Source organism: Branchiostoma belcheri, unplaced genomic scaffold (genome assembly GCF_001625305.1).
Source record: "Branchiostoma belcheri isolate BF01 breed outbred unplaced genomic scaffold, Haploidv18h27 scaffold16, whole genome shotgun sequence".
Lineage (NCBI taxonomy): Eukaryota > Metazoa > Chordata > Leptocardii > Amphioxiformes > Branchiostomatidae > Branchiostoma > Branchiostoma belcheri.
This window is the reverse complement of record NW_017803046.1, coordinates 4,038,798-4,061,622: the sequence shown is the minus strand read 5'-3', so window position 1 is coordinate 4,061,622 and position 22,825 is coordinate 4,038,798. Positions and strand designations below refer to the sequence as shown.

The 22,825-nt window shown below is 38.7% G+C and overlaps 1 protein-coding gene across 1 annotated transcript in view; it reads right to left on the bottom strand.

Annotated features, from left to right (window-relative positions):
- The window catches only part of LOC109466117 (neural proliferation differentiation and control protein 1-like), a 48,348-nt gene that overhangs the window by 3,531 nt on the left and 21,992 nt on the right, over positions 1-22,825 (bottom strand). Inside the window, exons 4-7 of the mRNA XM_019763745.1 lie at positions 20,329-20,424; positions 18,468-18,617; positions 18,022-18,088; positions 322-406 (exon numbers count right to left, since the gene is read on the bottom strand). Of these exons, the coding sequence (XP_019619304.1) occupies positions 322-406; positions 18,022-18,088; positions 18,468-18,617; positions 20,329-20,424 (398 nt within the window). The remainder of the gene's footprint in view (positions 1-321; positions 407-18,021; positions 18,089-18,467; positions 18,618-20,328; positions 20,425-22,825) is intronic.

Below are 22,825 nucleotides of genomic sequence, written 5' to 3'. Positions count from 1 at the left end.
GGTTCCTGGAATTCAAACTCTTCACAATGCTTCTTTTAAACAATAGAAACAAAAGTTTCTTCTCGACTCTGGCTTAATCAATGTTTATACTGTACATTTCCATATCAATTTACTAAAAATTTCTTCATACAAAACCAAAGCTTTCCTAGCATCCAACATGTTCAATTCCCAATTTTCGTGTTCAATTTCTATGTTATTTTTCACCATAAAAAAACATCAAAAAACAACAACAGCAAAAACTGCTGTCTCTACTTTTTTCAGAACTGTAATCGGAGACACGATATAAATTTTCCTTCGGCTGAAGATGTGTCGGGAACTTACCGTCATCTGTGACTTGGCACTTGGTCCTGTCACTCCGTATGCTGGGTAGTCCTGGTCTGCTGCCATCTTCACATTCTGTTGTAATCTGAAACACAACACAGTAGCTCATTAACATCATTAACATCATTAACATTAACATCATTAACATTAACATCATTAACATTAACATCATTAACATTAACATCATTAACATTAACATCATTAACATTAACATCATTAACATTAACATCATTAACATTAACATCATCATTAACATTAACATCATTAACACTAACATCATTAACATTAACATCATCAACATTTACATCATTAACATTTGATTAAACATCATTGACATTATTAACATCAGCCTCATGCCTGCAGGCTGGTATGTTATGCCAAAGGATAGTTATACTGGTTATACAGGTACAGATTTGTTGACTGTCACGTCATCAAAACTGGGCAGAAAAATACACAGTTTAGTGATTCTGTTTCCTGTTCCATTAAAAGTCCATCCTTATGATGTTCTATTACACCATGGTGAAGATCTAGTTTATATTACACCAAGGAAAGACAGGGAAATCATGAGAAGACAATATGATTCCAAATTGCAGCAGAGCAGTCATTATTTCAGCACCAAGGCCTGAGCAGCTCATAAAAACATCTCCCCATGGTGAAACATCTGTGGTGTTCTCATCATTCAAACTTCCTTTCAAATTGATTTGGACTAGGTGGGTGTCTGGTCCAGCTAGGGAGGTATTCCCAGATTTCTCCTAAACCTCGCTGACCGTTCAGAAGCAATCAAAAACAGAGGTTGTGGGGTCCTAATTGCCCCCAACCATCTGCACTAAGGTGTATGTCTGCTCCCGAGACAAATACTACGTGGGAGGATTTCTATTGATTAAAGACTGGTAGATGAATGGTCATGGCCAGGTCTTTCTCTGCATTGATTATTCCATTCAATTATTACAAGGCAGAAATTGCTCTTTTATTACAAATGCTTGGTTGGGTAGAGTATAGAGAATCTTTCATCATCCATCTTTTATGAGAGAATCTTCAGTTTTCCATAATGCAAAATAAATCAAGCAACTGAAATGAATTATTGTCTATTGAGTCAGATGTTTCAGATACATGTAGCATACAGTATCTTTTATCAGTGACCGAAAATCGGCAGAATATTGACCGAAGTTCTTGCTACTTGAGTCAAGCTGACCTAGGTCAGTCATTTATATAATGTGGGTTTCATGTACATGTAGTACTCTTCTCACCATTTGAAGTGGGGAGCAAATATACTCAGCTTTTAACACACATTAGTCTGGATGGAATGGAATAAAACTAATATAAACACCATTTGCATTCTACTTGACATGACATATACATGTATAATGTCATGCTATGACTGGGGCCCTCGTCTGATATATAGATTCCCTTCCCTCCAAAGTTTGTATTTTTTGAGAACTATCATTGAGTGGAACTCGTTGCCATCAAGCACAGTTGGGCCATCATTACTAGAATTCAGTACTAGAAAGCTTTAAACAACTCCTGCAATTAACTGTGTAAAGATTGAGTGTAACAAGTCGTTCAGTATGATATAGCTAGCTGCTGCCACGTCGCGTGCCTGCGAAGCTGGGGTGTTACGCCGAAGGGTGGTTATACTCTGATGTCCGTCAATCCGTCTTTGCCACAGCTTGCTTATTGCCTCCCTGGAGGCATCAGAGGACGCGGCTGACCTTCCAAGGTCTTTGATTCCCTGTGAGAGGGCGGGAGAACACAGGAGCCAAGACGGAAGACTTGTACTCCCCAGATAAACCATCAAGACAAGGCTGCACCTGTCTCACTTCAATCCAACATCTGCTGTCTTGCAGAGATGGCAGGGCTTGAAATACTGGGTGTGCATGACTGTAATACTAAAGCTCTGCACCTAATTTTTCACTGTGGTGTGCAGATATTCTCTCATTGCAATTCAGTGTTGCTGTGAACGTCTACAAACGTCTTAGTTAAAGCTGTGATCATCATAATCTCTATCCTCATCTTTGCCCCCCTCCCATCCTATATGATCCTGTACTGTCCTATGTAAGACCTAATTTCACGCTTCCCTGCTACTAAGTAATAGATTTCTTCATGTGGCATCACGATAGTGCAATGTGTATGGTCAATAGATAGATACATCATACAGGAAGGATGACCTGAAAAGGGGAACAGGTTTTTTGTAGTACACTGATCACATTTATAGTTTTATACAATGTTTCCAGGGCATTAAAGGACATTTTTTCCTGACTGTCAGTTGTTGCTATTCATTAGAGGCTTTCAAATTTGATATTTATATTCAATTTGATCAATGAATTCAAAACCTCCTATGAATTATTAACCATGCTGTGACCTGGCAGGACAACTTTCGTGTCAGACTTTGGTTGATCAATTATTCACATGTGAAATATCAATAATTCATATTAATTAACACCTGCAGTTGGAAAAAAAGCGTTCCAACATTTCATTCTTAACAATGATCTTCTTTCCTATCCTTGACCTTGCATTCATACGTCACTTGCTCAAATGAATATCATAAAATATTTACATTGTTTGGGATTTGAAGAGAGCGCAGAAAGTGCATACCCACACAGTCACAAAGATTCAGGTATACCTCCACTGTGGAGTTATCTAAATACCATGGACTTAACATAAGATGGTATTACAGGTACGGTATATCTGAAAAGGTTAAGGTGAATGAGCAAGAAACTTAATGCAGCATTCTCAGACGTTCTTTATCCAGAAAAAATATCCCACATTCAACGTAACATTGCAAAGTAAGCGGCAAAGCCAACAACCTCACACTGAGGAATAGCACAAGGATTTTTTGAAAGTATAATTATGTGGTGCAAGCTCTGTTTCAACCAAGCACACTACATGTAGGCCAGCCCTTCTGCTCTTGATAAGTATGGTGCATTCTATCTTTTATGTGTAGAGAATTGATGCCTGCAGCTCCCTCACACACAGCACTGCTGGCTGTAATATGTCCCCATCCAACATTACACGAATACAAAACAAGGATCCATCTCAGGTGGTGATGCTCAAATATCCTCCCACTCTTCTCAGCTTCTGCTTGGCTGAAGGAAAATGAATTCATCAACACCTTTATCAGCGGTGGGTGATGGAGGGTGGCTCCACGGTGTCTCCCACAGTAATCCTCCCACTGCCAGCTGAATCATTCAATACTGGGGCAGGGATTCTTATACAGGTAGGGGGTTACAGAATGTAGATAATACGGTTCAAGATGTCATCTATCGCTGTTCCATATCAGCTTTTCAGTGTTTAAAGTAATCAAGGTTCCATTTCCTTCCTGGATGACTTCCTTTCTGATTTTGTCGTACAGATTACACAGGATTAATGCTTCATGTTGCAATGTACATTGTACATGTATAGTGGGGAAAGGAATTTAACTTTTAACTTTCACGTCAGTAGAAACGTGTCTTGATTTATAAGGGAAGACTTTTGTTTTGTCTTGTGAACCAAGAATTTCCCTTTCATTGCTCTAGATCTTGGAAACGGCACTAGAGACTGCGAGACTGCAAGCAGCGGTCAAAGATTACTGAGCACTTTCAAGGGATGACGTCAATGTGAACTGGCTAAGCCAGCTCTTAATGTTCCAGTGAAAATGGATTTAGAATGATCCAACTTCATGGGGAAAAAGCCTTCTTGGTGCTGATAGCCCTAGGCACTTTTAAAAGTGTATTAAATTGCAATACATGCCTGCTCGATGGCATGCCAGCACCTAAAACTGCAAAGTGGATTGCCTTTTTTTCTGAAACAACTTTTTTCGAAGGCACACAGTGTACAGAGCACTTCCATCCTAATCATTTTTGTGTTCCTTCCACTTCTTTTTCATGAGAGTGGCCTGCTGGGACTGTGATGTTCAATTGGTGAAGAATCAGCAACACGCAGACTCCTCATGAAAACCTGACTTCTCCCTGATGAAGACTGCCGCGTGTGACGCAAATGGCAACGTGCCGCCACGCTCCTCGCATCTCTAATAGACAAGCGCAAGGCTCCTCAAAGTCTGGAACAACATGGTTCATTTCTTTCCACTTCACTTCTGTGGCTGGGATGACTTACAAGAAGTACATCATTCTACACTTTATCAACCATTAGGATTGCCATTTCCACTGAGCAGACAAAAAGGCTAGACATAAGATGTGAAGATGTCATAAAGCCAAAACTTATCATCCATACTAACATGTAGGATATGGTACAGGCACAAGAAGAAAGTTGCTTCGAACATTGACAACTACTTTAAGTGCATGGTAACATCTATTTTTCTCAAACATATTTTTGCAACAAAGCGATTCCTTCCCTCTATCCTATCTTATAATCCATTTATTTGGGAGACTGTGCTAGTGGTTTTTGATCTCTGTTTACTTCACATGTCCTTCGCTTTCTGCTGTGACATCAGTGATGAAGAACCAGAACTGATACAGGGCACAGAAAGATTACTGGAGCATTCCTTGGCATACTGTGCCCTGTCAACAATAAACAACACAAACAACACTGTCAGCCATATATAGTCGCATATGGACCTATAGTTTGTCGTATTTCCACACAGGGATGAATATAATTGGAGAATATTACTTATGTCATGAAAAGCAGGCTTACAAAATAACCCCATCTATTAATTTGCAACAGTATCCTCATGTCCCTCCCATGTCACCAAACCTGTTCTGTCCCTAGGATTGATAATCTAATCTGCTACCTCTGTTCTGTTCTGCAGACTCCGCAGTGCCTCAAAAACAGAATACTTTCAAAATGTAAACATGCCTCGTGCGGCAGAGTATGCTGTGATAAGAGTACACAAATATGTGTAGTTCCAAGAACTAAACAAACATGCAGCAGTCTAATCAGTAATCTTCATTATCTTACCTCTGTAACCTGCCATAAAACTTGACCTCCTACTAAAGATAAGCAAGGATCATGGATAACAACTCACAACGTACATGTTGAACATCATTCTGAACCTACAATCTACATCTACCTAATATATAATTCCTTATCGGTGACTAAGTACTAGTAAGCTGTCTTCTACATGCGTGTTATGAGAATTGTCTAATGAGCATTCCTATCGCCGTGGAATGACATGTGCATCCTATGGCCATAAGAGCATCATTAGCAACACAATAGACAGTAGCCTTGTGCATGGAAAACGTGATAATGTGACTTATAATGAGCTGAGAGATATCTTCAAAAGACTACTAACTTCTCTGATGAAGTATATTGAAATGGCATAAGATATATTCAAGATGTCAGCAATTTGAAGAAAGGATCATTTCTGATTCGAAAAGTAACTGCTGTTTTTGAAGTTGGATACGGAAAAAACATCATTGCCGCTACAGACGTCACAGCGTAGTTTTGGACTCACGACAGACTATAGACATGCGCTAGGAAAGCCAGGGGGCATGTCAGTGAGCTTCCACTTCATGCCGCAGAGTTACATGTGCTCTCACCCAGGAGAACACAGTCTTCGTCATTAGCACACGCTGATGGAATACTAACAGAATCACTATTGACAGTGGTACTGGGTGGTTAGAAAATCTGTGTGATGTTAAAGATTTACAGCATTTCAGGCCAATCTACTGCCCGTGATACAATAAAATTTTATGTGAATCACTGCTATAATACAACATAACATTCACTCGCAGTGCCTGATGCTTTTGTGACAAACAACAGTTACTGTAATATCATGAGGATTACATCATTCTGATCACCATAGCAACTAAAAGATGTTGTTATGCGTAGTACCAAACAATAAGCTATTGGATATATGTTACTATCATTAACACCACCTGCAGTATTCTATAATACATAAATTACACTATGGGATTTTCTACGGTTATCTTCAAATACTATAAAGTGCTGCTGCTAGTAACCAGTTGATCCAAACATCTGTGAAATATAACATTTTTAAAAACATTTATCAAACAGTAGGGTTGTGGCCAATTTATTAAATTTAGACTGTTTTAAAAACTTATGACTAAAGTACATTGTAGCTGTGAAATATAACATTTAATCATTCATCAAACAGTAGGGTTGTGGCCAATTAAAAGTTTCAGACTGTTTTCAAAACTTGTGACTAAAGAGGCAGGCAAGCATGTCAGTCTAATTAAGCCCAAGAGACTGTCAGAAAGACTACAAGTCATTTATCATCAATCAGGCTGATGTTTCTTTACATCCTTTTTCATTAAGATATTCAAAGGACCATGTTTAGCTGGACAAATAGATGAATTACCCTAACTCCACAAAACTTCAGCTATGAAAGCAAAACTTAAAGAAGTTGAACATTATCAGAGAATTCTTTTCAAGACTTATGCAGAAAACGAATGTTTGGATGGAAAACCAGGTCTATCATTCACAGAATGTTTTGAAAAAGATTTGATGGTGATCTTGAACTGGTTTGTTTTGCAAAATGATTTCCAGTTGAAGACAGAGAAGACAGATATTATGATGTTAGTACAGTTCATTGTACCAGGGGTATTTCTGAAGCTTTTTCCAACAAGTGCAAAATTAATAAAACACTGAGCCATGGCTAATGTCATTTATATTTCATTTTAAGCATATTGGTGTTTGTCTAATGGACCAATGTACAACAATTATTAAAAGTGCCTCACTGTTTGCATTATCAACATCCGTGTTTGTTCAACTAAATGTGTACGGTTGTATTTTATGCTGGGGTCAATATCCTATTCAGAGCATGACACATTGAATTACATGACATTGTATACCGAGTATACTGACTGAGTCATCTCTTTTATCAATTTAGTGGGTCCTTAAAAGGCTTTTGTCTGATTATTTTTCTTGATAATTGAATACCATTTTCCATCTTCAATGACATCATTTGATAACCATCCTTTCAATATAGTTTCATATGAGTAGCAAATCAGATTATTTTTTTAACTTGAACCATCTTCATGTTAATATACAGTGTGTAGTAAGTATACTAGTGGTGATCTTCATGTTAAGATACAGTAACAGTAACAGACTTTAGAATACGTCACGTAGGACATACTAAAAACCGTTTCATTCTAGTCTGTGAAATTTTTCTTAAGACTGTGCATGGATCAGAAGTAAAACTACACTTGATAAAAGTTCACTGTGAGGAAGACTTGTGGTCTACCATCAATGTTTTCTACAATGTCAAGGAAATTTACATCCTATTATTATTGGGAAATACCAGACTCCTGCAGTTCTAACCAGGTTATTTCAACATTGCAATATTGGGTATAAACAAACATCAAACATTAACTGTTGTATAGAAACAAAACACAGGGCATCTGACATTTGTCACAGTCACAGTGTTGTTATCATTTTCAGACAACTAGAAAACCGTCCATGTACTGCATCTGGGAGGATTGATAGAAGTAAAACCGAGTTTACATGAAGCAATATCCGTTTGAATCACTTGACTGCGGCTATTAGATGTATGTCCCCATGAATACATGTATATCACATCTGTTTTAGTCTGACGATTCTGAAGATACATGTAACTTCACTACAGGCTGTTTATACATGGATCTTCGCATGGCTATATTAAGGTGGCCACAGGGCACTGCTGGTGAATTTTGGGGAGGTATCAAAAATAGTACTTAGACTTAAGTATGGATCTTGATTTTTTTTCTCCAAGTACCTGATTGCAAGATGATAATTTATGCAAATTTTTATCACGTCATGATGACGTAATCAATAGTTATAGGCCACGCCCATTTCTACAAAACATTAATTTCCCTGGCTAACGACTCAATTTCCACGGCTAATATTTTGGTCAGATGTGCATAATGGTAGTTTTAATCAAAACACGGGAGCTTTTGTTCATATATATCAAAATAGATTTTTTGTGAATTTTTTAGTGTAATTTTAATGACACCGACTATTCTGGGCCCTCGCCAGCGAATGCAGCAACGCAAGGCGTATGCCGCCCGTAGATTGAAAGTTCGGGTGGTAAACCTCCCGAAAATGTTGTTTTTTCTTCCTTTTCATGTGTAGTTTTCCCATAGTTTTGGCCTAGAATCTTGTCCAAGATCAAGTAATGCAGAAATATACCTCTGTCGGTCGTAAAAAGACGCAAATGTCCAGTTTTTTTTGGCCAGTTTTCCACGCGCCGATCACTTCCGGGAAATAGCAGGTCAATGACCTTTCGTACTCACTCCCTGGCACGCAAAACAGCTTTGTTAGCAAGCAGCTACCTCCAGGGGGAGGAAAATTGAACAGCCAGCCACGCTTACCCAATAGTCACGTGACGCGATCCAAGATGGCGGACCCTTGTGGAAAGCGCAGGGGCCGGGGCTCGGGGAACGGCGGATAGCGGAAAGAAAGCTCGGTTCGCTAGACTTTCACGTTGTGGAAACGAAGCCCAAGGAGTTGGAGAAGGTGCTAGGACCTTAGTAGGAGCACAAGTTGTGAGCCACCCGTTGGATACGATGTCGCAGTGTACGATAGAATTTTAGAAACCTGGCGATTACAACTCCTGGCAAACACATAAGTCGGGGGCAAATTATGCCGCTGCCGCAGAAGTTTTGCGAGAAAGGTGGTCCGGGTCGGACCCCATGTGATTTATACGCCTTTTATCGATACTACGGCAGTAGATGAGAATTTCTTGTCCATTATCTGAGATAAATTTATGATCTACGTAGTCCTGACTCTTCGTAATTGTTTAGAATTTCTATTGTTCTGGCGCCATGGCGTGTGAATTTTGCATAGCATTTGAACTATTTTTGGTTCGCACATACTCTGTGTTTATGCCCCATGCACGTGCATACTTGTGTTTGTGCTATACATGTGGGTACTTGTTTTTTTTTTGTATTTATGCTATACATATGTAACCCGTTACGTGTATTTTTGCTATACATGTGTACTTTTGTTTTTGCCATACATGTGGGTACTTGTGTTTGTGCCATACATGTGGGTACTTGTACGGCTGCAAGAAGGCTTGTTATTGTTTGTTCGTATACTGTATTGTTTCTCTAAAAAAAAACAGTCTACTACTACCACTTGTGTTTGTGCCATACATGTGATGTAAACGATCTACCGCCGATTGTAATGTATGCGCTACAGCGCGGTCTGATTGGTCAGGCTGTTACAAAACTGGCATCACCCCCCGGACCAGGGAGTTGGAAACTGCAAGACAGTGCAAATTTTTGCACTTGAATTTCGCGGGCAAATGGCAACATATGGGGGAAAGGATGCCAGATTACGAAAATAGAGTTACATAGCTACTAGATTAGATGGTTGTTTTTATGAACAGCTTATTATGAAATTTTGGCTCAGCGGCTCTCAGCACTACCCTGACCAAACCTTAACCGTAGTAAATATCACTTCTTCCTCAGGCAATACCTGATTTACGGGACCCGTTAGATGTCTTCACGTCAGGATGGTTTTGTCAATACATAAAATCCCATGTCGAGAAAGTGTCATGTGCTCCGGGCTACTTTTGATACGTTCGTCAATGTTTTATGCTCTTTATAATTTGGGTTCTGGCTTTCTGGTCATGTTAATTATTCTTTTTTAATTCTCCTCATACATAGTACCATGATCCAGCTATTTCTCTAATAGAATTCTGAAATATATATTATATATTAAGTTGATATATGATGACCACAACAAAACAAAGAATGCCATTCAAAATTTGATGAAACCTATTCTTGCCGTGGAAAATAGTACTAACTACAAGACAACAAAACGTTGGTTGCTACACTGCCTTCTAGAATTGTGACATTAAGAACCCATCTTGTTGTGGTTAAGGTTACATGTATACTAGTAGTACTCACAGTGAAGGTTTTTCGTCTGAAAAGCTCTCGTATGGATGTGACCGATGCCTGAACATCACCATACAGTCCCGGAACAAGTCCACAAGGCAGATACATGGGCAGCACACATACTGCCTGAAGGGGATATCTTCATAAAGGTCCTCTGCTTTCTGTAGGAAGGCGTCCATGCTTGCCGATTCGATCCGGTTCCCTTGGTGAGATCTCACACAGTATAGAACAGTTCTCGAGTCTGGAGTGTAGTACCTAAGCTTACAGTCTCTGATGGATGCAAGGCTGTGGTTTAGCCTGACATAATCTCACCACAGCAGCTGGTTCTGATGATGCAGTGAAAAAGCCCTCTGCTCCAAAATCCAAACAACTGATAGCACCCAGGCTACACAAGCAGAAGCGCTGGCAAATGTCAACGTCACCTTGGATAATGGCACAGGGAAGATCACGGCTACGCATACGTCGTGTTCCCTGCCTTTCCTCAATTCCTGTTTCGGCTGTTGTTTTTCCCAAAAAAAATCACGAGTCGCAAAAACGTGACTTATCGCCTTTGGAGTCGAAGCAGGCTCAGTTCCTGACACGTGCACAGAAACAAGAGACTCTTGAAAACTAACCGACAGCTATTGCCGTATACGGTAGCCTCAATTGTCCAATTATCTCATGCAGTGAATGGCTATTCCTGTCGACGAACAACAAAAGATTGAGAACAAGCCAGTTCTGGTATAAAAATAGCCCTGAAAAAGCTAGATATTTTTACAAAACAAGGATAAGAAAAGCAACTGCCTGGCAGTAACAGCAGGGAGAATGGCAAACACAGGGACCTTAGATGTGTCCCGCCCGTGCCTACCGCTTCCTTCCCATACATGTAAATGTGACAGAACACGGCGATGTGATTTAATGTAATGCTTAGCATACACACATAGGGATGCCCCATTATTGTCTCTTGGATACGGGGGGATGAAGTGTTTGTATAGCCGGTGGATTATACTGTAACAATTGCACAAGGCAGCAATTTTACATAGTGTGTTATTAAATTAAATATTATCTCCTAGCAAGCATAAATGGACACAAATATTGTATTGAATTGTGGTGAGAAATGTTGTGTGTAAATGTCCATCTGCCACACACCAATTCCACTTGACTATAACGGTCCATCCCTGAAGTGCGCTTTTCTGATTGGACGCCAGCTTGGATCAATTCCGCCATAATGAGGAGCACAGGTGGAGTGCACCACTCTGTTATGGGAGGGTGACAGGGCCATGTTTTGCATGATGAAGCACAAGGGCCACGATCCATTCATGTGTATGATGAATAGATAAATATATTCTATTGTACGAATCTCTGTAACAGACGGAGAAAATACAACTTGCCATTCTCTTCACTACAGAAATGGATGATTTTCGGGTTTGAGATTTATGTTTCTGCACCATTGAATCAAAGAATAGGATCTGTTTTCATTTTATTCTGGCAATTTAATCATCACCTTTCACTCTTTTCTGTCTTCTCATAAAATATTCATCATATTCATACAGGACTGGATTTTGATTTGATGAATATGTGCTGTTTGGATCTATGGAAACATTTGTATTCTTTACAGAGACTGCAAAATGACCTTATTTTTGGTATAATTTGGTGCTTCAAACCACAGTGCTAGAATCATGCATTTACTAGTAGGCTATATACAAACTGATCCAATTACACACACTTTGATTTTTGACTGTTGTAAACCGAGTAGAATACAAAATGCAGTATTCCCCAGGCTGTGCCTTTAATTTGGAATATGATGTTTTTCTAAGGAACACCCTTAAGTCTAATAGAATGCTTGTTGCCCAATTACTACAAGAAGATTGTCCCAAATTTAGGGAACAGAGTACGCTGAAGGTGTAATATGCAGGCACCAGGTCTTACTGATGCTTAATTATAGGATTAACAAAAGCCTACGTGGGTGTTTTAAGTGGTAACCTACAAACGAAGAAGTAGGGCTCTCCATAACTACCACATATCAAACCTAATGACAATGTTGCCATCTTCATATTAGAGCCTATTTACAGAATGGTCTGTTGGTCGATACTATGAAATAGGATCACATTTTGATACAAACTACTGATGACTTAGGGCAACAACGATATCAAATTTTATCTTATCCGAAATATATTAATTTATAATATCCAAAAGTATTTCTTGTTGATGTCATGTTTGATGAAAATTGGGTAACGTATCTATTAGGCTGTTACAGAATTTCTTTGATAGTCACAAAAATGCATATTATAGGCTCCACTACATTCTTTATTTCAGCCTTTCAACATACTTGAAAGCTAAAAGGTAAAGAGAGAAGCAAATTCTCTTAAACTTTCTGTCTTCAATATTTTTTTACATCTCAAATCATCAGTTAACCAATTACATGTACTGAGTAATCAAATTGAAAACAAGATATCACTATTGTGAAATATAAGTGCCCAATGACCCTAATTTCATGAACAGGATGTATTATGCATGTACAGAAGTCATATTATTTTCCAGCTGATCCCTACAGTTTAAGTTTCAAAAGGCCTGCGACATCAGCCTCCGATTGACGTCACCACAACACAAGCCGGAATGAACTGCATGCATGGACAAGGCTTATGTATGTATACAGGCTTCCAATCCATGAACTTTCAGAGGCACAGGAAGAAGGGTTTTATGATAGTCCTGAAAGGGAATATGTGTATGGTAACCAGGGGCAACAACCTAAATAGGTAATCCCAAAGGGCACGTAGAAAAATAAACAACGTTGTGGACTGTTCCAATTTTGAACAAGGGGAGGTAGTTAAGATTAAAAAAAAAATTCTGGACTAAATGTTTCCAAATTTTCCCTGATTTTCCTTCATAGCATCCCCCTCCCACCATCTGATTTTGTCTATAATGCATGGTCTATGGGTCAGCTGTGGCTATGATCTTTAGGGAAAGATTAAATAAAACCAATACTTGACACAAGAGCGCAGCTGTTCTTAAGTGAAAAAGTCTTAAAGGCTTAAGAATGATGAACAATGTTTTGATGATGCACTATGGTGAGACGAAACATCAACAAATCTTTAGGATTGACCACTACATTAAGTTGTAAATAGACCCCAACAATGTTTTGCAACTGTTTTCTTACATGTAATAGTACATAATACAAGAAGTGCCAATCTCATCTACTTTTCATGATGTTTACCAAATTAGGATTAACTGTATATTATTCAGTGGTCTACATCAGGCACAGTAAGAAACAGAGTATGAAATAGACAGCATTTATCGAGAAAGAACTGGCAATTTCTAAGTACATTTACATGTATGTGTGTGGGTGGGGTGGCTGAAAAACATGTTTTCTCTCTCTTCTGCAAAGTGTTTGTGTGTCTAATTGAATTGTATTTTCACAATTTTGTTAAGGATTCCTAGTGGTGCTCTAGGTCTTAAGTACATGGATGCGTGGCTGAATAGACACAGACGTTTTCTTGATCTTAAGCATTTTAAGTGTTACCCTAAGTGAAAGTAAATATCTACAGTCACATAAGTTTAAAGGCTTTACAACATGTGCTGTCTCACATTAAGAAAGGATTGCTACATATACCTTTGCCCCAATTCTTAAGTACATCCAGTATGTGTGTGTATTGATCGACTGAGAGGCTGGCAAACGTTATCCTTATTTTTGCAAACCTTCTTTAAAATTAAAGGTCTATGTGTATAATGGAATGTTACTGATGGCATAATCCTGTGCTGAAGGAGAATGTGTGTTCTGTTCAATATGTAACGACAAGCCATTTTCTCAAATTGGTAACCTTCTTCAGTTGGGCTTGACTGGGTCATTGTGGGCAAGGATTTTGCACCTGAGGCCTCAATTCAAATGGTAATACCCATGTTATATACTGTACTTGGTTGATTCAATATATTAAGTATATTACTTTCTACCTTTTTCTACCAAGACAGGTAAGTTGTAGAAGAATTAGTGTGTAGACACGATGGTCAGATTTGGGCCCAAAAGTCCCACTCCGCTACTATGGAGATCGAATCCCCCGAACCAGCGAATCTTGTTCGATATGACGTCATTCGAATAGAGCGGGCGTTCGATCCGGGGTTACCCGCGGTCATTTACAGTAAAGCCGCTACAACCGGCTACTTCAAGCCCTTTTTTACTTGGGAACCACGGAACAGGAAAAATCCACCTTTCCACAAATATGAACCGTTTTCAAAACATTACATCTATGCCGTGATTTTATTGTGGATATGTAACATGTAACGAAGCTACTGCCGTCATCGTGGGTGACCTTGAAGGTCAGAATTCTTGTTGACGCTGTTATAAAATCCAGGTCCCCATATCCAAGTGGCACAGCATGCGTGCAAACATGGTATTTTAACCATTCCCAAAAATCGCTCAAATTACCTTATTGAGGTCTTGTTTGGAAGAGGAACGATTTCCGCAGATTTCTGTCTTAGGGATTTTTTAAATATGGCCGCGATTATGAATTATCGGTATTTAAAGTTAAAACACTGCGTTTTTAGCTCTTCTTTTGACTGTAAGTCGAGTTTTAGTTAAAAATAAAAATCCTAAGACAGAAAGTTTAAATTTACTGTAATATTTCTAAAAATCCAAAAATCTAACCTTATTTTTAATTTTCGGGGCCTCTTAAAATCAGTTGTTTGGTTCTCGTGAACCCTTTTTGAAATCCGAAATTGATCTCATTTGGAAGCAAATGTACACAAAGTGGAACAAAGGCAGTGCAAGAATAACATTTGAGGTAAACAAAATCACTTATTACATTTTATATTGACGAGTATTAACTCTCCAATTACTTTTGTTTATTTTCAAATTTTACCCGTTGCCCCCGGGCCGGCCCGGGACTCCCGCGCGGCCACGTTCGAACACGTTCTGTAACCCGATACCTCCCTAGTAATGCGACTTTTAGCCTAGCAACCGACCGCCGTGAGATCAGAGCCAAATGCAATTGGCAGATCAAATGGAACTAGCATCGGATAAATTCAAGAGAGCTTTCCTCTTATATAACTGGTAGTTGTTGTTATTTTTATTCACAGAACAAACCAATAATTATTCTGTCTAACATACCCCTTTTGGTAGAAAAAGGTGGAAATTATTCTAGCTGAGCTTAGTTAGATTTTTAGTGTTCATGATAGAACATGTTCTGGTGATGTTTACATCAAAACTCCCACTTATCCTCAGAGACTCCAGGAAGCGGGTGGATTCTGACTGAAACGTGATCGGCTCTGTCAGAGGCCTTTTCCAGCTGTTTGATTTACTTTCCCTACTGTAGACTGCATTCAGAGAGATAAAAGCTGTTCATTGCTTTGAGTTTCCTTCCTATTCCCACGCAGGAATCCTGATTAATGGAACATTCCACCCACTCAGTATCTGTTTGATTACCCACATCCTGAGTTGAGACAAACATCCATGAGTGCATCATTTGCATCAATTACATCTACACATGTTGTATATCCTGTTTCCTGCTGTTTTTATACGGATGAAATAAAATCGGGCTCACTTTGCAACTTGATAGAAATGTTACAACAAATGCTACAAACTTAAGGCTACAAAGTGTAACAAGTCGTTCAGTGTAATGTGACCAACTGATGCTGTGCCACGTGCACGTGCCTGCAAACCTGGTGTGTTACACTGAAAGGCGGCTATACAGACACAGACATAACAAATAAAACAGAAATAAAACAAAAATTCTAAATGGCTGAATCATTCTATGTTTGAAAGGCAGCATCCTTGATGAACTTTCATGACTGACTCTTTGAAAGCTCAAAGTAAGTTGCAAGTTTCCGCTCCTGAGTCTGCAGGCTGTAACTATAATTATAACTTCAGCACCAAGGACAGGAACACCTGCTGTTCTTCACTTATAGTGCTGTTATTGATGCTGATGAGCAAAATACTTCAAAACAAGAGGCAGGAAGAAGACACTTATGTCTGGTATATGGAGACTACTGCCCACTGTGAGGGCCCTCGAGGTCCACACATCCTGATTGCCTCACTTTGAAACTGCAACCTTGAGGGAACCCAAGAGTCATTCTCGCAGAAGGCCTGGAAATGAGTTGGGTGCACGGAAATTGCAGAGTCTGTCCAAGCCCGCGGGTGACTGACTTTTCTAACAAGTACATTGCTTTTCATCTCCTACCCTTGCAATGTTGATTGAAAGTGATTTATCTTAGTACTGTGGTTCAACCTTGGGGCTGTTTTGAGAAAAAATAAAACGGAGAGACAAGACCCACAACTCACTGCTGATACAAGGGTGTGTGGATACTTAGTTTCATTCTGAATATTAACCATCCCACTTGTTCTGTATTGCAGAGGTGCACTCACTTTCATGGTCTCATACAGACCCTTAATGCAAATGTGAATACCTGAAATCATGTTTTCTATCTCGTAGAACCCACTTCAATAGATCAAGGCATCAAAGAATGAATTGATGTATGTACAAAATTCCAGACATGTAGTTTACTCTCAGAGGGAATCATTACCAATAACACAAGGAGAATGTTGATTTGCAAACTCTCATGTCAGACCAGGGCTCTAGTCAGCTCAATTTTTCCCCGTTATCCCAGGTTCATGATTGGATTGGGAGGGGGAAGGGGTTAGCGTGGGAGGCGCTTGGAATCTAGGGGGTCTGGGGGCTTGCTCTCCTGGGAAATTAAGGATTTTCAAGCCCTAAAGATGCAATTTCCTACACTTTCAGAGGCAAACACAGGGCTGAATACCTTCTGTTGCACATAGTCATGCCTCATAAAAGAGAATTTGTAATAGCAGCATAAGCAAAGCAATCAGAGACATCAAAACAGACATAAAGTGAATGGTAAGATGAGAGTGGTTTGTGGTATCAGACATGAAGGCAAGAAGCTAATAAGTACTGTAGTTACTTGCCCTGCAGTAGTTTTCAAAGGTTAGGCAGCACAAGATCTGATTATAAGAAGGTTTCATAAGAGACTTGACATGAGTTTTCCAATGAAAGAGCTTGAGGGAACAACATCAGTCAGTCTCAAATTTTCTGTCAGCCGCCATGCTGATTGACTGATGTTAGATTGAATCTGGAATGTGTAATTGCTTGTCTTGAGAACGATTTCAAACATCAAAGGTTTCCAGACGATTGACTTGGTTCAATGAACGGAAAGCAGCAGCATACTAAATAACTAATATTGCTGCTGTTGAAGAAATGTTTTCTACTTTTGGGTTGGCCACTAACAGAAAGGTGAGAAGTTTTTTTTTTCATCTTAGCTTTTCAATCAGTCCAGGATCATGCATGCCTCATCATAAGCAAAGACAAGTTAAACTAAAAATCATGAGTAACAACCTCTTGCTCACCTCTGGTTCTTTAAAGGCATTAATCTTGCATGACAGACTTAAAGATGAAGACAAGGAAGAATACGAGGAAGTTGTAGGAAGACAGGACGATAAGGAGAAAGAAGCACTGTTGATGCCCTCTGGGGACAAAGGACGGTATTGCAGGTATGCATGGGGGGTTGAATGTACAAAGATATATATATATATATATATATATATATATACATGTAATGTTGAATGAATATGAAACATGCAAGCAAAATGGTGGGAGATATGGCTTGTACAGATCACTTTCAAATCTGTAATGCCCTCTGGGGACAAAGGACAGTATTGCAGGTATGCATGGAGGCTTGAATGTACAAACTTAAGATAATGTTGAATGGATATGAAACATGCAAGCAAAATGGTGGGAGATACCGCTTGTACAGATCAATTTCAAATCTGTAATGCCCTCTAGAGATGAAGGACAGTATTGCAGGTAATATCTCTGTTCTCCATTTTTTCTGTCCGTAGTTCGTGCTACAAAGCTAATCCCTTTAAAGAAGATCATCCAGCATTCTCCATTCACTCATTCATTTCCATCCATGCATGTGAGAAAGACAAGTCATGTTTACTTACTTCCACCAGCAGTATCCTGCAATACCCAGTCCGATCACACCCAGCACACTGCAACCCACCACAATGGCTGCAAACAGGGTAGAAAAAAACACATTCTAATCCCATCAAAAATTTGCTCAACTTCATTCAAAAGATTATAACAGGAACAAAATGTCACCATTCTCTTCAGGCTCTATTTAGTACTGAAGAACAGAAAAAGAATGATATTAAAGAATTGAACTGAAAAGTGGAAAAGAAAATTTTGCAATACCTTTAGGCATTCTAATCATCATGATCGTCTAATTTTTCTGCGATGATGAAAAACGTTTTCAAGCTCTCGTATGCTAAACAGTACTACTTTATTATTGTGTTTTTCTGCTAAATGACAGTAAATGTTTTTTTATAGGGAATAAACCATTCTCTCTCTCTCTCTTTCTCTCATGGAGCACATCCACGTAGTTGCTTACCCAGAAAGAGGATGTCATTGATGCCATGTGCGTACTGGGTAGCTGCTGGGGGAGTGTTTTTCTGGGGCTGGGACTGAGGGCTGGAGCCCTGCTGCTCTCTCTGAGTCGTCGTCTGCTCTCCTCTCACCTCTTCAACATGGTTATTCCCTTCTGTACAGGAGACAGACAAGAAGCACACACTCAGCATAGAACATAGTAATACTGTATGATAGGAGAGACATCTACCAAGTCATGATTGTACTGCAGAACTGCCAGTCATCCGTAATAATGCAACTGCAGAGGAGACATCTATCAAATTATAGCTGCACTTGCAAGTGTAAGGTGGTTTGTTAAAGATGCAGTGCAGAGAAATTGGAAAATAGTCAATGTTCTGGCATCCAAAGAAATATTCAGCAAAAGCCTCTGTATGTTGTCTAATAGAATTATATCAAAGTGTCAGGTATATACATTTGTACAAGTCATGTACATTTGTATGATTTTTATGATTTAGATTGACAGAGCTATATACTATTATTAGCCATGTTTTTGTAAAAAAGGAATTTTATAGTAGCTGGTAGTTCACTCTTCCAAAAGTGGAGATATTCTAGCCGGCATTATCAAAATAAAACTGCCAACCACACCACTAAGTCTTGCATAATTTCATACCATTTTGATTCACATTTCTACATGAAAATGTCAAGAACTCTGTTCCAACTCTCAAACGTGACTTTCTAAATCCTTTTAAACCCACGCAGGGATATGAACAGACTAATCCTGACACAATGTCACCTTTGATCTTCTTCCTCAGGTTTGAGCCGAAAAGCAATGAATATCAAGTGTACAGATTTCCTGGAAATTGCCAGGAATTACTCGAACTATAAGTAACAGAATCAGAAAGCTGCAATCTAACAACATTTCAGTGGTAATGGCACGTCAGCTTGGATTTACCTACGTGGGTTCATTCTCATTATCCCTAAATTCCAATGAAATACTGGCTGTACAAAGAGATTATTTCCAGATTTATTAATATCCCGTTGGTTGAACCCAGCTTAAACCTTGCCTAATAAGGTACTAAAAGATATATTAAGAACTTTGTTGAAAGAAGAAATCAGAAATTCATATCTCTGTGAATTATTTACTACATGTATAATTACATGTAGTACATGTACATGTAGTTTTTTTTTCTTCATTTCTATTCAATTGCTCTTCCAAACAAACTAATAAATTCTAAATAACCTCTCCTAATTTTAGTCAGGCACAGCAAATCAACCAACTTATAATTAGTCAACAACATGTTTCCTGCAGTTTTTAATCATACATGTAGCTATAGCCTCAAAGAAGGAATATGCTCCCAGGGGACGGGACATTGTGAATATATGAATGTTAATTTAGGCCTTACATGTATGTATCCTCGCACGTATACGCAATGCCCACGCACATGAATATTTGTAGGTAGCTGAATGGTAGGTTTACAATACAAGAGGGACAATCAAGACTCTGCTATTATCAACATCCTGAATGATAGATGTTGAATGATAGATCATTTTGCATACTTTCGAAGGTACTTTGTCAATAGTACATGTACATGTCATAGCAGCTGTACAATATAATGTACAAATGTATAACCCATACCACAAATGTATTAATTCAGTGTTTGAAATACCCACCTGCAGTATGTATTTTGCATATTACAAATAAAGAAAAATCAAGCAACCTGCTTAGGTTCTAACTTAATGTGTTTGAATTTGCAGAAAGTATTTCTGAATTGCAGATAAAAATTTTGACATTCTGCAATTACTGCAGAACACTTTAAAAAGGATTTTATCCACTGAGTATAGATTGTCAGTTACTGTCTGTTGAACCCTGCCCATACCATCCTTACCATCGTATTTTCCAGCGGTCGTCTGTTGTCCACTCAGGAGCCTGTCTTCTGTGATCACATCGACTCCTGGAGGAACATTTCTACTCTTTTCCTGATCTGTAAAAACAAGAAAAAGGAGACAAAACTTAGTGATCTGGCATATTTATTGCAACATACTGAGAGAAAACATAAAAAATATACAGTTGATGAACTGCCATTTTATTTGTCAGACACTTTAAGTGGACAGAACTCTTAACTGATTGTGTCACTGACATTCATTGATAATCCTTGACTCAACATTTTACGTACTTTTTGTATGTGTACATGTACAATCATGTGACAAGAATCTGCAAAACACTTGTCAGTTGTTGATCACTTAAATACTCATTAATATGCAGTATTCCTGAAAAATAGTATGTATATTATGCCAGAAATTCTATATTTAGTAATAAATGGAAAACCCTCTGAGTCAACATTGATATGCAGTTGCACGTCACAACCCCGAGGGGTGAGATTGGAACAACTTTAAAAGGAGAAGGATCTTTGAACTTGATCTCTGAGAGTATTACGCAAATGCAGAGCAGGGTTTTAGTACTTAGTATATGGCTTCTGGATAAGTAATACTCCAGGACCTGTGAATGTCAGGGTTATCTGTCAGCAAAGGTAAAGGTGTAAAAAGCTTGCATCTTGAAATATACTGCTCCTTTTTAACTTCTCAAACAATGCCATATCACAGTATTCTTACTATGTTACATGCATGCATGTCTAATGCCTGCAAGGCAGTGTATTAGGGTGCAACGTCAAACTAGATAACATCAGTGTGAGTAATGTACTAGTCATCTCTACTGATAGCTAACTATATTATTAGTCAAGAAATCAACATTCATATCAATAAGCAGCAATTTATTACAGGCATGCAACATACATGTAAATCACTTACAACTGATTCGATCACCAACAATACTAAGGATCTGGCATTTTATTCACTTCAAAGTCAATCATTTATGAGGCTAATTTTAAGATCTCAAGGTACAACAATTACAGCCAACACAGAAACAACAGACACGGGCAGGCGCTATTGATATTAATTAATGATAAGCACATGCTACAAAGGGTAACTGCTTGTTAGGCAGCCATTTTGAAAGTCAATTTGTGGCTTGGGTCAAGAGAGCCACCTGTAGCTGTGCTTATAAACAGACATGAAGGCTTACAGTTTTCACTTCTTGGCAATAACAATAGTAAGCAATTATAACTGACTCAGAGGTTTACTGTATTTTATCAAAAAAGAGTCTGGCAGAGGTTACCAGAAAACTGTCACCATGCAGGTTGACAGAATTTGTTTTTACGAAACCACATAATCCAGTTTGTAACAATTGTGTTGAACATACTAGTTGTGCCAACTGGTGATTGTATATTTTGGGAGCCATCCAAAAAAGCCCAAAGAAGACAGAAACCAAAAGATACAGCACTTCCAATCGTTATTTGAAGTCAAATTATTGTTAATGCACCTTGCACCTTCATAAATGAATCTCCATGAACATGTATAATCTAATTTTGGCACCCTGATAAGCAGTAATAAGTAACTGCGTCATGAAGGAAATGCAACTTAGTCTATTTCAAGTTTTCAACCTTTCCCTGGATTAAAACCAGATCTTCTTTGCCTACAGATTGACACCATGCATGGAGTGTTTTATCCACAGATTTCACACGAGTTTTCCTGAAAAATGCTGTTAAAAGCTTTTTTTTCAAATGTTTACGTTTACCTGTTATCTAGGTGAAAGTACCACCTAACTTTGCTCATACAAAAACTTGTATGGTGGATTACATTCAAAATTTATAGCATCTGCTACATGTATGAGTGTCTCAAAAACCGTTTTATGTAATGCCAGTGATTTTGCAATAAAATGTGAGGCTACCACTTTTTCACAGTCTCCTTGCTAATGTCAGACAGTCACTGCCATTTGAATTTTTCAATGGTCCAGACACGCATGTCAGACCCAGACAGTTACATTGTACGTTGTCTGTTACTTACAAATGATTCTGTCAAGTGTTTTCTTTCCCCTTATGCAGTGTTAGTGGGTCTTTTTCGGTAACTTGTAAGAGCTACTTCACACATCCGGTACTGTGATAGCTATATCAGATGAGTTTTAAGCTACCGGCATGTACAAGTTTCCCTTCTTCAACTTCTTCACACAAAGTCGTATTTGATGGATTACAGATGGATATTTTGTCCATTACATTTGTCTAGACCTGGGTTCATGAGGTGTTTGATGTGTTCCCAGGGCACCTTTCTGTAAAGTACATGTACACTTCCTAAAAAGGGCTTGTTCACACTCTTGCTATCAAAGTACAGCTAAAATGTCCAGACCAGCATTCATGACAGGGTTTGATGTGTTTCCAAGGCACCTTTCATTAAAGTACTAAAAAGGTCTTGTCCACACTCTTGCTATCAAAGTACAGCTAAAATGTTTGAGGCTGTTTTTCTTATATATAAGCTTGCTGCAGCCATTTGATGGAT